Source organism: Canis lupus, chromosome 14, assembly GCF_011100685.1.
Source record: "Canis lupus familiaris isolate Mischka breed German Shepherd chromosome 14, alternate assembly UU_Cfam_GSD_1.0, whole genome shotgun sequence".
NCBI classification, from domain to species: domain Eukaryota; kingdom Metazoa; phylum Chordata; class Mammalia; order Carnivora; family Canidae; genus Canis; species Canis lupus.
In genome coordinates, this window is record NC_049235.1 from 13,927,096 (window position 1) to 13,944,543 (window position 17,448).

Here is a 17,448-nt window from a genome sequence, read left to right on the forward strand (position 1 = left end):
CTTCCAGAGTAGATATTAACAAATTAGTACAAACTACAATGCAAAATGTACCAATACTCTGTATTTTATGCAAAATTATCTGTCAAAATTTTAAAAGCTCTAAACAAAAATCAAAATGAAAATACAGTAAGTTTATTACTTACATCTGGCAACAATTCCAGCAATAATTGGTATACGACTTTCATTTTCTCCTAATTTTGATCTCAGAAGAGCAGATAATTGATCATAGCAGGTAAAATAAATAACTGTGGCAGGAACTGCCATCACTCTATTAGAAAGATACCAACAAAAAGATTTGTACGAAACTGTCAAAAGGCTTAAATGTATTAAATTATTATTAAATATAAGCTAAAATCCTTATATTGTATATAAGCTGAAAACTCTAACAAATCAGCCAATGGGATCAATTTTTATTTTATTTTAAAATTATTAGTGTTTAATTTAGTAGGCAACAAAAAGATGTACAATAGGTATCTGCCCTACAGAAGTTTATATTCTAGTTGTGAAGATCAAGTTACAAAGCACTCGATCAGGTCATAAATAGGAAAAGACTAAAGAGGACACTCCTCTACCTCCTTGATTTATTGATTTTGGCCTCCCAAAAATCCTCCTTCCCAATTATAGTTACTATAACATGAAAATCTCTAAAGTAAAAAATACAAGAGCACTTGTAAAATATTTTTAACTACAGACTATCATACCTACTTATAACCAGAAATAAAGTAAGATTTATGTTGCCAGAATTATATGTGTATAGTTTTGATGAAATTCCTATGGCAAAAAAAAAAAAAAAAAAAAAAAGAAAGAAAGAAAGAAAGAAAGAAATTCCTATGGCATATTCTTTCAAATGAAATTATCAAAAGGGAATTATTAGTAAAATTAAACACAAAATTGCAGGCACTATCATGTTATATATATTAATACAAGAAACCAGTTTTTGTTTATGGTCTAAGGGACATTCACAGACTGTACTTTGAAAATGACTAATGTTCCACAGTGAAGTTTGATGAGAATTTAGAAACAAAATTGACTGCAGGGCTTGGATCAGCCACTAATTTTACAATTTTAAGCACTGTTTAAAATGTAAGCCTCAAAGTATCTAATTTGCTCCACAAAAAGATACAGAAAAGGGAAGGTATACATATCACAGTATCTCTTATTATTGTCATAAAACAAAAAGTCAACGCCAAGTTCTTAATTTCTGAAAATGAAAAAAAATTATGCTTGTGCATCAAAGACTTACCACAGCAGGCCTGGTTGCTCAAATCTTCTTTCTCTTCAGGAGGACACTTTGCATGCTTGATCTTTGGTCAATTCCAAAGAATGTAGCCCTTGGAATATTCCCTATCATAAGGGTGTTTGTTTTGTTTTTGGTATGTCTGGAGCACAAAATCAACTTGTCTAGGTTGTTCTCTGCAAGTGATGTGATTTGCTTTCTTTTTGGAGGTCTGGAGTTTTGGTAGTCACAGGTGGTCATAAAGAAAGAATTTGCCTATGTCACTAATTCTCAATATAAGCCTCAGACTTTGCCACTGAAACTCATTTTAAAGTAGAAATACTTTGCACATGCTGCTGCAGTTCAGTGCTAGAAGAATAAGCATGTCCTATGGGATGTCACCAGGGAGGGTTCTGGAAGCTTTATGCCTGCCTGGTCAGCTACTGTTGTGCCTCTTCCCTTCCTGATTCTGCTTTGTAGCCGCATGCTGTAATAAGTCACAGACAGGAGTATAATCGTCTTTAAGTCCTGTGAGTCCTTCTCTAACAAATCATCAAATGTGTGGGTGGCTGTGGGACTCATAAAACAATGCTTTAGAAAAAGTCCCAATATTATAAATTATGATTTTATCCAATCATGCCAATCATAAGGCAAAACAAAACATTTAGTGAGAAAAATAGTAAATTGCAACTTACAAGGTAGGGGGAAGGCCACTCCACAGGGATTTAATGCCCTCATTTCGAACGATTTTAAAAAAGGCATCCTAAAAGTATAATAGAAAACAGTCAAAATATATCCCTGAACTTGATATATAAACTTTTTGGTAAATGATTGGTACTTTTATTTTTTCAAGCATTTATTTCCAAAATATGAGCTTCTCAGATTTATGTTTTATCCATTCATTTAAAAAAAATTTCCCTCAACTTTCAAACACAAGTAAAGCATTTCTGAATGATACCTTCTGCTGACAGAATAAAATCTATGTTACTCAGCTATGGCTTATTCTACTTAGATGCCAAGTTTTTAAAATATTATTATAAAAAGGAAATGGAGTAATGGCAGAGAATGGGTCAGATTAACTCTCTTGACCAACCACAGTGTCTGAAAAAATATTTAAACCCAGTACTTGGGGATCCCTGGGTGGCTCAGCGGTTTAGCACCTGCCTTTGGCCCAGGGCGTGATCCTGGAGTCCTGGGATCGAGTCCCACAATGCGCTCCCTGCATGGAGCCTGCTTCTCCCTCTGCCTGTGTCTCTGCCTTTCTCTCTCTGTGTCTCTCATAAATAAATAAATAAATTAATTAATTATAAATAAATAAATCCAGTACTTGAAATTTCTGGAATCAAAAACAGGTAAAAATCAGTGAGAAGTAGGCTGTTGAAAGACAAAGAGCAATGAGTGAGATTTGCAAATCTGCAGATTTTTCTCTATAGAAGTGGCAAAGAATAGCACATTTACTTGCTGGAAATGGCAAAATACAGGATTCAGGCTGACAAAATATCTAGAAACTTAGGTAGGAAAAGGAGGCACTACAGAAAGCATAAGCCCCAAAGTTTGCATACAAAATCAGCCACAAGGGATGCCCGGGTGGCTTAGCGGTTCAGCGCTGCCTTCAGCCCAGGGCGTAATCCTGGAGACCCGGGATCAAGTCCCACATCGGGTTCCCTGCATGGAGCCTGCTTCTCCCTCTGCCTATGTCTCTGCCTCTCTCTCTGTGTTTCTTATGAATAAATAAATAAAATCTTAAAAAATACATCAGTCACAAAGCTTGGCTCACCAATAAATTAGACAATCCTAGACCAAGACAACAAAGTCCAGGCTACAAAATAAACCAGCAGCTAAAGGCTGAGTGGAAATTTCAACTGCAAACCAACACAGGGAAGCCTGACTTTAGAGTCTGAATCCAGCCAAAGTTAACTGTCTTTTAAAACAAAATGGACTCTTTGGAAGAATATTTTCACAATGCATCATTCATAATGTCTTCTATACAATCAAAATTCCTAAGGCATAAAAAAAAAAAGAAAATGTGCCCATACTTAAAGAAAAAGTAGTCAATAAAAACCAATACTGAAATTTCAGATGATACAATTAGCAGACAAGAAGTCTAAAGCAGGGATGCCTGGGTGGCTCAGGAGTTTGAGTGCCTGCCTTCAGCCCAGGGCATGATCCTGGAGTCCCAGAATCAAGTCCCAGGGAGACTCGGAGCATGAAGCCTGCTTTTCTCTCTGCCTGTGTCAGAGGCCTCTCTCTGTGTCTCTCATGAATAAATAAATATTAAAAAAAAAAGAAGTCTAAAGCAGCTATTATAAATATATTTAAAAACTTAAAAGATGATATATACACAATGAAAGAACAAATTAGTATTTCAGCATAGGAACAGTTACCATAAAAAACAGCCAAGTGAAAATTCTAAATCTGAAGTAAAAATTCACTAAGTGGGCTTATCAGAAGAAAGGAAATAGCAAATAGAGTCACTGAACTTAAAGACAGAACTTCAGTCTGAAAGAGAAGGAGGAAAAATAATGAAGAGAAATGTCGAGGCTCAGGGAACCTGATGGGAAGGAAACATCAAGTGGCATAACAGGTTTACCTAGAATCAGAGGAAAGGAGAGAGAACAGGATAGGAAATATCCTAAGGAAATGATAGCCAAAAACTTCCCCAAATAAGTCAAAGACATCAATTGACAGAGCCCCAAATCCGAAAAGGTTCCAAGAAAAATAAAAACAGACAATGAAAACAGAAAAGCCAAATGACAAAAATACATCTAGAGAAAGGATGATACAAATGAAGGCTAACTTTGCATAAGACACATGGAAGGTCACAAGATAATGTAATGACACGTTTAAGGTGCTGAAAAAAATTATGCCAGAATTTTGTATGCAGCCAAAATAGGCTTTAAAAATGCTTGATAAAGACATTTCAGTAGAACAAAAACTGAGAGGAAAACTGCCAAAACACCTGCCTAAAAGAAATGCTGAAAATAAGGTCTTCAGGAAGAAGGGCCATGCTGCCAAATAGCAACTAAAATCTTCAAAAAAGGAAGGAAGAAGAAATGGTAAATACATGGTTATGTATGAAACATTTCCCCCCTTTATCCTTTTAAATGCTTTAAAAGACATAACTTTTTAAATAAAACATTTTCTAACAGCTGTGGAATTTGTAATGTACAAAGATGTACTATACATTAAGCCATAGCACAAAGAAAGAGGGACAGCATGAATCCTGTCAAAAACCATGAGGGGTCTAAGTACACATACTCTCCTTGCAAGTTACCAAGTCAGCCTGCCACAGTATCCTGAGAGTTGATCAAAGACAAGAATCTCTGGCATAAGAGGTAAAGGACAGTTTATTACTCACAGTAACAGCAGCGGTATCAGCATTTTGTGCCAATTTCCTGAGCCCTAATTTCCACAAAGGAATGTGAAGAAGGCTGGATGACACCTAAACACACAGTGCCTGCATTACAGCAGGGGAAATCTGACCTGAGGGGACCCAAATCCTCTGTAATGTGCAGTGGGGACACTTTCCCTTTGCTCTAGAGGGAGATACTGTATCTATCAAGGTTGTTCACCATACAAACATCATGGAAAAGATGGTAAGGAACATGTTAAGAGCAGTCACAAGATACGCAGAAATGTGAAAGACTTGAAGAACTGTCTCCCTAGAAATGGGAATTGAAAAATCAATATATTATTATTATAACTCAACTAATCCAACAGAATCCAAGAAAGGAGAAGAAAACCAAAAAGCAAAAACAGGGAGCAAACAGTAAAAAAACATACAAAGATAGTAGAGTGACACCCAACTATGTTAAGAATTACTTTAAAGTACTAAGTTTTCCAATTAAAAATCAGAGATTGTCAGAGAGGGGACTAAAAAAGCAAGGCCCAGCTCTATGTTGTCTTGGAGTAATATATATGCTGCTGAAGCAAGCACGACTTGTAGTAGTAGGATAGAAAAAGATATACCTTATAAACAGTATGAGAAAGCTTAAGTGGCTACATTACTATCAGACAAAAAATTTCAAGATAATGAATATTACCAGTGATAAAGACACTTCATTAAAATAAAAATATAACAGAAAAACATATCAAGTATAAATGTATATGTCCCTAAAACAAGGTTTCAAAGGCTATGAAGCAAACCTGGGAGAACTCAAGGGAAAAGAGACAAAGTCCTAATTGAAGATTTTTATATCCTCTTGCAGTGACTGACAGAGTAAAGGAAAAAGTTAATAGGAATTTAGAAGATCTAAATGAAACATCAGCTATCCTGACCTGATGGCTTATAAGACACTATGCCCAACAATTGCAGAATATAGGTTTTATTTTTTTATTTTTTTAATTTTTATTTATTTATGATAGTCACAGAGAGAGAGAGAGAGAGAGAGAGGCAGAGACACAGGCAGAGTGAGAAGCAGGCTCCATGCACCAGGAGCCGACGTGGGACTCAATCCCGGATCCCCAGGATCGCGCCCTAGGCCAAAGGCAGGCACTAAACCGCTGCGCCACCCAGGGATCCCAGAATATAGGTTTTAAAGTGTACATAAAATATTCGCCAAGACAGATCATTTGTAGGGCCACTTAGCAAGATTCAATAAATTTCAAAAATCTGAAAATTTACAGAGTATACTCCTTTGACCACAGTGAAATTAAAGTAGAAATCAGGAATAATAAGATTCTAGAGAATATCCAATTATTAAGAAATTAAATATATTTCTAAATAACTATGGCAAAAAAAGAAATTACAAGGGAAATTAGAAAATATTTCAACTGACTGATAGTAAAAATATAACATTAAAATTTGGGAATACACCCCGAAGGACACAGTTGCCACTTCTTGTCCTCACGACATGAAAAAAGTTTAACAAAATGAAAAGTTAACTCCTCTTAGATTTACAAAACAATTGAAGTCACAGAGCAAACTGCTATCCTGAAAACTGGAGAAACAGATACAGAGACTCACAACTTATTAGAGTGGAAGCCTGCAGTTAGAACCAATGTTAATAACTACACTTTAAACTATAACAAATTGCTGAAAGCTCAGTGTATATTAACTTGAGGATAAAAAAGGCCTGTTGTTAGGGGGCCTCCCACACCTTCATTTTTAGCTCTATGAGTCCTACCAGATTCTCACTGTGAACAGCAGAGAAAAATCTCCTCCTGCTTCCGCAGCAGGTGAAGGAAAAATGTAAACCAGTTTTGAAATATACCCCAAACCTGTATTCTCCTTAATAAAGCATATATTTTAGGGAAACTATTTTATCAGAACTTAAACCACCTGCAGTTTTACAAAAATCTAACCAACCTGGGGCAAGGGAAACACCCAACTCATGTTCCTTAAGAATAAGACCTAGTCACAGGACTGTGGAATATTTCCCTTCCTCCATACCTTATCACCACATCTACAGGGCTCTTGTAAAACAACAGAGGATCACAGCTTTGAAAGAACCACAAGCCTCAGACTCTATTTGAGCAGTCTCTAGGAAAACTTAAGGATAATATGCAAGACAAAAAAAGAGGACACTGGAGGGAATTTTATTCTCTGACAATACAACTACAACAAGCAGTAAACACAGCCTAGCTTCTAATCAGATAAACAAATCACCTGACAATAAAGCTGTATTTACCTCATTTTCTTTTAACCTACTACAACATGTGTGGCTTTCTACAAAAAAATAAAAAAAATAAAAAAAATAAAAATAAATACAAAGTACAAAATACAAAGGCAAAATACACAGTCTAAAGAGACAAAGCAAGCATCAGCACCAGACTCATATATGGCAGAGATTTTAGAATTATCAGAATGGGAATCTAAAATAACTAAGATAAATATGCCAAGCATTCTAATGGTAGTGTCAGAGAGGCAGAGGAGGTGTTAGGGCTTTCACTGTCACCAAGAGTAATGAGATCACTCCACCAGTGTCAGTGGAAACTATAAGGGAAGCCAGAACTTCCTCTCTGCTCTGAGTCTGTTTGGGCTGTTATAACCTAGTACCTTACAAATAAGAGAAATTTATTTACCACATTTCTGGAGTCTAGAAGTCCCAGATCACAGTGCTAGGTCAGAGGGCCCTCTCCCAGGTCTCTGATTTCTTACTGTATCCCCAACATGGTGGAAGGGCAAGGCAGCTCTGGGATCTCTTTTATAAAGTCATTAATTCCTTAGGTCTCTGCCCTCTAATCAACTTCAGATTAGTAACCTAATCACCTTCAGCTCCACATTCTAATACCATCACTTCAGGCATTAGGATTTCAACATATGAATTTTGGGCAGGCACAAACATTCAGATCATACTGTCAATCAGTAAAGATTTCTTCCACTACAGGGTGTGTCCCATGGAGGCTGTTAGAAACATGAACTTCCAACTATATCCAGCGCTAACAAAGTGGCACCCCTCTTCCTCTGAGTTAACAGTGTCAAAAAAGCCAAAAAAGCCACTTAAATTAGGGTGTTTAAACAAGATTCAGAATCTCATAATGGAATACTCAAAATTTCCTGGTTTCAATTTAAAAAAAAATCACTTGTCATTCTAAGAACCTGGAGGATGTCAAACTAAATGAAAAAAGATAACAGACTCCAACAATGAGATAAGAATATTAAAATTATCTGACCTAGATTTTAAAGCAGTCAGCAGAAAAATTACTGAGTGATCATTTATGAACATATCCAAAACAAATGAAAAATTAGGAAGCCTTAGCAAAGAAATATACACACAAAAACTCTATGAAGATGAAATTCTTTTTTTTTTTTTTTGAAGATGAAATTCTTTTAAAAAATGTTCAAGTAACACATAGAAGGGAGGAAAAATAAAACAGCAATGGAAAAAAAAGAAGAAGAAGAGGCACCTGGGTGGCTCAGGAGATTAGGCATATGCTTTAGCGCAGGTCGTGATCCTGTGGTCCCAGATTCGAGCCACGCACTGGGCTCCCTACTCAACGGGGAGTTTGCTTGTCCCTCTGTCCCTCCTCCCACCCATACTCTCTCAAATAAATAAATACTAAAACAAAAACAAAGAGAAAACAAAAAAGGAAACGGCATACTTTTAACGATGAGAGAAACCTAAAATGGAGTCACTTATGCTAATCCTCATGTCAGCACACTGACTTAGGACTTCACCTAATTGTAGTTTCAGCCTTTCCCAAGAACATGACCTTTAACCAGTCAATCTGTAATTACCAAATTAAGACTAGTGAGGCAATCTGCCTGACAAACTCCCAAGTTCCCTCAGAAGAAGGTGACCTTGCCTGCAACAATCCACTCCTGGTTAGAATAACTTCCTGGCCCCATCTTTTTCTGCCTATAAAAGTCTTCTGTTTGGTATAGCTCCTCACAGTTCCTTTATACATGCTAGATGCAATGCTGCCCACATCATGAATTGCTGAATAAAGCCAATTAGATCTTCAGGTTTACTCAGTTGAATTTTTTTAAATTTAAGTTCATTTAGCCAACATATAGTACATCACTGTAGTTTTCAATAATTCATCAGTTGTGTATAATACCCAGTGCTCATCATATCACGTGCCCTCCTCATTGCCCATCAGACAGTTACCCCATGCTGCTCGCTACCTACTTCCCCTTCAGGCTCTCAGTTTGTTTCCCAGATTCAAGATTCTCTCAAATCAAAGTCAATATCCTGATTATGATATTGTACTACTTCTGTATGATGTTACCTTTGGGGGGGGAGGGAGAGGAAGAAAAAGGCACATATCTTTTGTTTGTATATTTTTCTTGAAATTGCGTATTATCTACGATTATGTAAAAATAAAACAATTTAGGGGTGCCTGGGTAGCTCAGTCCGTTAAATGGCCAACTCTTTTGATTTCGGCTAAGGTTATGATCTTAGAGTTGTGGGATCTAGTCTAGAGTCAGGCTCTGAACTCAGCAGGGAGTCTGCTTTTGGATTCTCACTCTCCCTCTGCCTCTCCACCCTCCTCTCACACAATCTGTCTCTCTTTCTCTCAAATAAATAAATCTTTTTAAAAAATAAAACAATTTTAAAAGTTTTTAAAAAATTGACTGTTTTTTCTTTCCATATAAAAAAAGCATGAAAAGATGAAAGTTAGTAACACGTTAATTAAAAGCAAAGAAGCACTTCTCTTTTCCTGCCTCAATATCTACGTTTCAACTGTGGATAAGTGTGCTAACTATATATCATGGACTTTTTACTCTCTTGCATTTGGAAGATCTTTCATACATAAGATTAAATGTAAAGGTAGAAAATACACTGTGATTATTATATAATCTTACCAATGTACCCTGGAAACGTCCTGGCTTCTTATACCATGCTTTGTTGCCTTCCTCTTCACAGACACATAGATGATCCATAAGTCCATTACTATATACAAAACATTTTCCTAACAAAGAAGGTCCCCAAAATCAAAAATTACTTCACACACTGTACTATTTTTACAGAGGAACAAATTCTAAGTACAATGAGTGGACTAGAAAATTATGAAAAGAAATATAACTTTGTTTTTACCTTTTAGGATGAAAAATACATAAACTGATTTACTTAATGACAAAGCACTGGTCTCTAAACTCAAAGTGGGTGAAAAATAATTGAGTAAATTTATGAATTTTATGTTTTCAGAAATGTAGTAAGCATATGCACACAGAAATAAATTCTTTCAGAGTATCTGAAGGAATGCATAGGGAATATAAAGGAGGAAAACCTATTTTGAAAAGAGAACATGTGTATACATCTCCATTTAACAAGAATAAAACTATGGTACACAAGGGAAATTCAGACAAAAAAAATTTTTTTAACTATACATATGTGAAATATACATATGCATATATACACACACATATAAACATATATACAAAAATCTAATTTACATTTGAAACTTAAGAGATTAGATCTTCAAAGTTCTCTTCACAAGAAAAAAATTGTTAATTGTGTGAGGTGATGGATATTGACTAAACTTACTGTGGTGAGATACATCAATGATATACATATATATATACATTGAATCATTATGTGGCACACTTAAAACTAATACAATGTGGGACACCTGGGTAGCTCAGCAGTTAAGAGTCTGCCTTTGGCTCAGGGTGTGATTCCTGGGTCTGGGATTGAGCCCCACACTGGACTCCTTGCGGGAAGCCTGCTTCTCCCTTTGCCTGTGCTCTGACTCTCTCTCTGTGTCTCTCATGAATAAATAAATAAAATCTTAAAAAATATATATTTTTAAAAAACTAATACAATGTTATATGTAGATTATATCTCAATTAGAGAAATAGAGAATTAAAACAAGTTCTTCTCTATCAATGTAAATCGTGCTATGCTGTCTCTCTTTACTTATGTTGCTCATTCTAGACATTTGTCAGCTCCCAGATAATTTACCTACAACTTTCTCTAAGAGTAACTCTTTCTCATTACTGGACTCACCCCGGCTACCAAAATTATCTTTTCTGTTTGACCATATATAAATCTGTGGGTTTCATAATACATGTCTAAGTGTCTCCTTGTGCTTTTAAGGATTTCTTAAATGTGTAGGAAACTATTTTCCTTTTAGGCTCCTCCTATAATACATCTAATCTGTCCTCCACCTGAAATAGGACTGTTGTTTATTCCATCTCAGTGCTGTGTTCCTCAGAGTAGCATATATCTGAGACAACATTCTTACAGTCCAGTCTGTTTTCTGCTATCTAAACATGTTTGATATGTCATTATCTTTATAAAACTGTAAAAGATTGATCAAGGAATTGCCATTTTTGCCATCTAATAAAAATGTATATTCTTTTCAAATTCATATAAACTGTACTATCCAACAATGAACCAAGCTGTCTGATAAGATAATTATTTCCTAGCACTATATTCAATCAACTGCTGAATGAACTGCTGGTGGATGAATGTTCTAGAATGGGCACAGCTCTTGGACTAAGGAAGGAAACTAGATTCTATGGTCTCTTACCCTTAGAATTTTGTTCTTACTTGTGAGGCACACAACACGCTCAAATACTTGTTTTCTGGCTAGACCCCGTCATGTAAATCTAAGTACTGAAAAAACATTTCTACTTAAGGATAAAAAGGTATGAACTTTTAAAAATTAACAAAAAAAAATATTCAAACAAAAATGAATAAAGTAGTATTTAAAAGCCTAACAAGGGATCCCTGGGTGGCTCAGCGGTTTAGCGCCTGCCTTTGACCCAGAGCACGATCCTGGAGTCCCGGGATCGAGTCCCATGTCGGGCTCCCGGCATGGAGCCTGCTTCTCCCTCTGTGTCTCTGCTTCTCTCTCTCTCTCTCTATGTCTATCATAAATAAATCTTTAAAAAAATAAAAAAATAAAATAAAAAAAAATAAAAGCCTAACAATATTTTCAGGATGACTAGTACACATACCTTTGGGGAATGGGTTGTTTTGAGCCTGGAGTCGAATTTTAACCACATCGAGGGGTGTCACTATGAAGAAACATAAATTTCAATTATACGTGATGCCTATAAATTATATAGACATTTTTGTCCAAAGATTACAAAATATATCAAATCAACCCTTCTTCATGACTATATAATGAATAAGATTAATTATCTTAAAATGGTTTTATTTTTTTATTTTTTTTAAAGATTTATTTATTTATTCATTCATTCATTCATTCATTCATTGAGACACAGAGAGAGAGAGAGAGAGGCAAAGACACAGGCAGGGGGAGAAGCAAGCTCCACACAGGAAGCCCGACGCGGAACTCAATCCCAGGCCTCCAGGATCACGCCCCAGGCTGCAGGCGGCGCTAAACTGCTGCGCCACCGGGGCTGCCCTTAAAATGGTTTTAAATGTAACTTTCTAATTTTTGCCCTTGAATTCTGTTTAAAGAGGATCAATGAGAAGACAATGTAGTTACTCTTCTCATGACTACTAAACTGTCACTTATGATACTTCTACAACAATAATTTCATTAGCATTACAACTAATTACTAGTATTTTAAAGACAATACATCATCTAAGGTAAAGAGTAAGTTTTGGAAGTCTATAAATTTGAGAATAACTCTATATTACAAGTAATCAATAATCAAACAATATTAGTCTTCCTAATCTGTTAAATTCAGCTGTATCAAATAAAAACTACACATAATGAAAATTTGAGTAAGCTAGCCATAAATCATCTTTCCTACCACATTGTGTTACTCCATTCAGGAAAAGCACAGTAAAGGAAAAATGGTTTTAATCCACACTCTATTTACCCAAATAGAAAAAAAAAAAAATGTCAGATAGTGGTTCTAAGAAAACTTTTCCTCATCTGAGAATGAAGAGGTTACACTGGATAATCTCTAAAATCTTTACAACACTAACATTCTGACCTAAAATAAGAGACTACATCTGAAAGCAATATGTTTATATTTGTTCTAATTATCTATCTTATTTAAATAAACTAGCCACCTTAAAACTATTGAAGTACACCAACTATACCTAAGTCATTTGTCTTTCTCTAGAAGAAATGGACTATAAAAAACAGAAAAATGTGGCCCAGAGGAATTTAAGAAATTCACTGTTAATATAAGCAAAGAAAAACATAATTTGTATTTGTTGCTACTATAGGTTGCCCAAAGTTTATATTATTCATTATTCTAATATTTTATTCTTTTTTGTTTTCTATTTTTTTTGTTTTTGTTTCTGTTTTCTATTTTTAAAAAGGCTACCAGAGGGTCGGCTGGGTGGCTCAGTGGTTGAGCATCTGCCTTGGGCTCAGGGGGTGATCCTGCTTCTTCCTTGCCTATGTTTCTGCCCTTCTCTCTGTGTCTCTCATGAATAAATAAATTTTAAAAATCTTTATATATAAACAAATAAATAAACAAAAAAAATGGCTACCAGAGTCACAGAATTTCAATATTGATAGAAACTTCAAAGAACTCCTGGTCTCAGCCTCTACTTTTATAGATGAAAAATAAAGTTCAGAGAGAACTAGGGACTATCCTAAAATGCACTCAGCCTGAGAACAGCAAATCAAGGAATAAAATTCAACTCTCTTGACTCTTTGTCCAAGGTTCTTTTCTTATTATGTTGATGCAGAGAGAACATGACGGAGGACGAATGAGAATTTTAGTATTACTGCACAATTGATATACTTAAATGGAAATCATTTAGTTACATAATCTACAACATTACTTTACCCATTAGTGATGTCAGGATAGCTCCAGTGCAAGAGGCAAGCATTTGTTGAACAGGTGTCACTTTGATAATCTGTGGTCCCTCTGATTCAAGATCCATAGTTTTAACTGACTGAAGAAAAATCTGTTAAGAAAAAGCAAGATGTAAAATAAAAGTGTAATGAAAATGCCCTTAAATTTGCTATTAATTAAACTATAAAAACAACTGGTGTTAAAATCAAAGCATATGTTGTTGACCACTATCAAAAATAATATAAGTTCTATATAAAGGCACTACACAACTGTCATTAATAGAATATGTACTCTGATTTCCAAAAATGACAATGCACTTCAGCTGTATAAGCAGCAATGTATTTGTAAGACAAGTAATAGAGCAATAAGAAAACAGACTCCGGCCATGTAACAGAATGAAGGCCAACAAAGCTCAGAATTTGTGCATTTAACCTCATAAGAACTACTCAGATAGTAAATATATCACTATTTGTACTGTATACCAAAAATTGCTATAAAGGTATAAAATAAAAACATATAATGTTTAAAAGAAAACATTTTGAAAAATTTGATGAGAAAAGTAATATATACTCCTTCATAAAAAGCCAGTTAATATAAAAAAAGTATAAAAAATCACTTTTATAAACCTTTTATTAAAAAATAACCGCTAGTAATATAAGGGTGTCATCTTTCCAAATGTCTATGTACACGTAAATACATATGTGTCTTTATGTATATAATATACAGAAACACACATGTACATGCAGATTACATGTAACTAATCAAATATGTATATTCATAGATCTGTATACATGTCTCTTTTAAAAAAAATCTTGTTTAAAAAACATAAATAGATATTGGTGCCTAGGTGGCTCAGTCAGTTAAGCATCCAGCTCTTGGTTTTGGCTTGGGTCAAGATCCCTGGGTCGTTAGACTATCTGGCTCCTTGATCAGTATGGAGTCTGCTGGAGATTCTCTGCCTTTCCCTCTCTTAATACCCCTCCCCCTGCTCTTGTGTGCATGTACTTTCTCTCTTTCTCAAATATGTAAAAATCTTTAAAAAAAAATTCATATTGTTTAGTAGCCAGTGTAGACAGACATGTCTGCATTACAGACATTGCAGGAGTAAGCATAGATGCATATTAAAATTTTTAATACTTAGTTTTTGACTATATTTAATCAATATCATATTGTTAAATATTTATGCTATCAACTTTTCCTTACTCTTTTATTCATACATTCTTATATAAATATCCCCATACCCATAGCTTTTTGTGATCTTCCTAGAATTATTATAGAAGAAAAAGATTGCAAGGCTGAACTGAAAACTTGAGACAAATTGCCAAAATGCTTTCCAGAAAGGTCCCAGAAATTGGTCCCAATTTACACTTCCATTGGAAATAAATTAGTTCTTATTAACCCAGAATGTCACCAAACTCTCTCTCAATCTCATAAACCACTTTTTGTGTGTGTGTGTGTGTGAATAGTTTGAAAGTAGCTTGTATACATCATACCTCGCTATTGTAATTACCTCAGAATACCTTATATTCCACAGTAACATTATCAAGTTGGGGAAACTTAGTACTCTATAGTTCATATCCCAATTTTATCAATTATCCCAATAATGAACTTTATAAAAATGAATGGTAGTTTGTTTCTTTAGACTTTCATTATTACTCACCTGGTTTAAGTCTTTTCCTCAACTCTATGCTCCAATATTTTGTTGTTTGTAACATTAGCAGTTGAAAATCTGTAGTGAAAAATGAAAAAAATGAAAGTAACTATTTTATTTTTTCACACAAGAAAGGGAGAACCTAAAGGAAAGCAGCATGTAAAAAAAACCTTAAAAGACAAATCAACAAATATTTACTCAATACCTTCTATTAAGTGCTTTGAGGAATATGGAGAGCATTCCACAAATGCTCAATTTACATTTATTAAACTTCGCTTATAAAACTTCTCATTGTAGCTCCAACGCCCCCCGCCCCCTCCCCCCTCCCCCTGGCTGGGGACCCCTCCTCTCCCGGGATCCCCCCTCCCCCGGGGATTCCCCACCCCTCCCGCACCTGGCACGAGTCCCCTTGAGTCCCTGTGCGGGCTCCTGGCTTGGCCCCCAGCTCAGAGGAGCCCGGAGCCCGCCCTCAAAGCCACAGCTCAGCGCTGGGACTTCTGCAGTTGGGAGGGTCCGTGCTTGTGATTCTCAACGGAAAGTGAAAGCACAGATTTATAATGAAAACCAGCCCCCATCGGCCACTGACTTTCCAAGGACTGAGGCTGCCCCTTCCTGTTCAAAATGCCCCAGGTGAAACATCAGGAGAGGAACCTAAGAGGCCCCCTGCCCAACAAGAGCCTGGTCAAGCACAGGCCTCCAAGGAGGCGGCAGAGTCCAACTCTTGCAAGTTTACAGCTGGGATCAAGACTCTTAACCACCCCACCATGCCCAACACCCAAGCGGTGGCCATCCCGAACAAAGCCAATATCTGGAGCATCATCACAGCATTGACTGCCAAAGGAAAAGAGAGTAGCAGCACTGGGCCCAACAAATTCATCCTCATCAGCTATGGGGGAGCCCCCACTCACCCTCCAAGATCCCAGGCTCAAGCCCAAACCAGCAATGATCCCAAGAGGACAGAAGTGGTCACCGAGACCCTGGGATCAAAGCCGGCAGCTAGGGATATGAATCTGCCTAGACCACCTGGAGACCTTCCCGGGCAGAGATGGGAGAGCTGTGCTGGCAGTGAGACAGCAGGCTGCACTCTTGACAACAGCTTGACTAACATTCAGTGGCTTGGAAAGAGGAGTTTGGATGGACTGGGCTCCAGCAGCATCAAACAAGAGATGGAGGAAAAGGAGAATCGTCACCTGGAGCAAAGTCAGGTTGAGGAGCCCCTGGGAGCATCAACATCCTGGCAGGACTCTCTGAGCGGCCGCCATACTCTTTTTTTTTTTTTCTAAATTTTTATTTATTTATGATAGTCACACACAGAGAGAGAGAGAGAGAGAGAGAGAGGCAGAGACACAGGGAGAGGGAGAAGCAGGCTCCATGCACCAGGAGCCCAACGTGGGATTCCATCCCGGGTCCTCAGGATCGCACCCCGGGCCAAAGGCAGGCGCTAAACCGCTGCGCCACCCAGGGATCCCGGCCGCCATACTCTTACCTGGCTATGATATAGTTCGCCATCAACAGCACAGAGAGGAAGTACATGACCTTGAAAGGCATCTATACTTGGATCGAGGACCACTTCCCCTATTTCAAGCACATTGCCAAGCCAGGCTGGAAGAATTCCATCCGCCACAACCTTTCTCTCCATGACCCTGGATTTTATTGACAGTTATTGTAGTGTTCTCGAGCTAGCTCACATGCATGTGGTCAGCTGGAGCCTAGGGTTGCTCTTAGCAAAGCTGAGGTGTGAGCTAAGGAAGCTAGGCAGGGCCCTTTCAGTCTTCTCAAGCCTTGGGCCAAGTTCTTGGCAAATGGCTCATCTCTCTGGCATGATTAGGGACGTTATCAGAAAAACATCTAAGGGGAGCACATCTGGGCACCTGCATTCTTTGCTTCAGATGCATCCATTCCCCCACCCTCAATTCAACTCTTGACCATTGACAAGAGACCTTTTTTTGTTAGGATTTCTTCTTGCATGAAAGCTGACTTGGAAACATGGGAAGGTGGGAGGGGAGGGAGACAATAAGCAGGACCCTAGGAAGCAGATCTGCTTGTCTGGGTGCCTACAGTAAAGAGCCCTGAAGGCAGGTGCCCTGGGACTGGAAGAAACCGTACACTGCATGTCCTCCCTTCTCTAGGAATTGAAAGCAAGGAACAGGAGCAAACTGAAACCCCTTGTCATCCTACCCACCTTTCTGGCAGTCTCTAGATAATGATCTAAGGAAATAAGCTTACATTTATAATTAGAGGATCCAGGGTGGAAGTGCTAAAAAAAAAAAAAAAAAATCTCATTGTCCCAGTAAATTTATTCTGCTTAAAAAACAAACAATTCTCAGGGTACCTGGGAGGCTCAGTCAGTTAAGCATCCGACCTTTTATGTCAGCTCAGGTCTTGATCTCAGGGCCGTGACTTCAAGCCCAGTGTTGGGCTTCCACCCTGGGGTATGGAGCCCACTTAAAAAAAAAA

At 37.1% G+C, this 17,448-nt stretch overlaps 1 protein-coding gene across 7 annotated transcripts in view; it reads right to left on the bottom strand.

Annotated features, from left to right (window-relative positions):
- The window catches only part of SLC25A40 (solute carrier family 25 member 40), a 52,472-nt gene that overhangs the window by 16,050 nt on the left and 18,974 nt on the right, over positions 1 to 17,448 (bottom strand). For 6 of the 7 annotated variants that reach the window (XR_005369351.1, XR_005369350.1, XM_038556700.1 and 3 more), the window contains exons 2-7: positions 15,001 to 15,069; positions 13,332 to 13,452; positions 11,568 to 11,627; positions 9,468 to 9,574; positions 1,912 to 1,979; positions 144 to 268 (exon numbers count right to left, since the gene is read on the bottom strand). Coding sequence is in view for 5 of the 7 variants with exons in the window: in XM_038556700.1 (XP_038412628.1) it covers positions 144 to 268; positions 1,912 to 1,979; positions 9,468 to 9,574; positions 11,568 to 11,627; positions 13,332 to 13,428 (457 nt within the window). In the remaining 2 variants the exon portion in view is untranslated. The remainder of the gene's footprint in view (positions 1 to 143; positions 269 to 1,911; positions 1,980 to 9,467; positions 9,575 to 11,567; positions 11,628 to 13,331; positions 13,453 to 15,000; positions 15,070 to 17,448) is intronic. The other variant, XM_038556699.1, reaches the window with a different exon arrangement.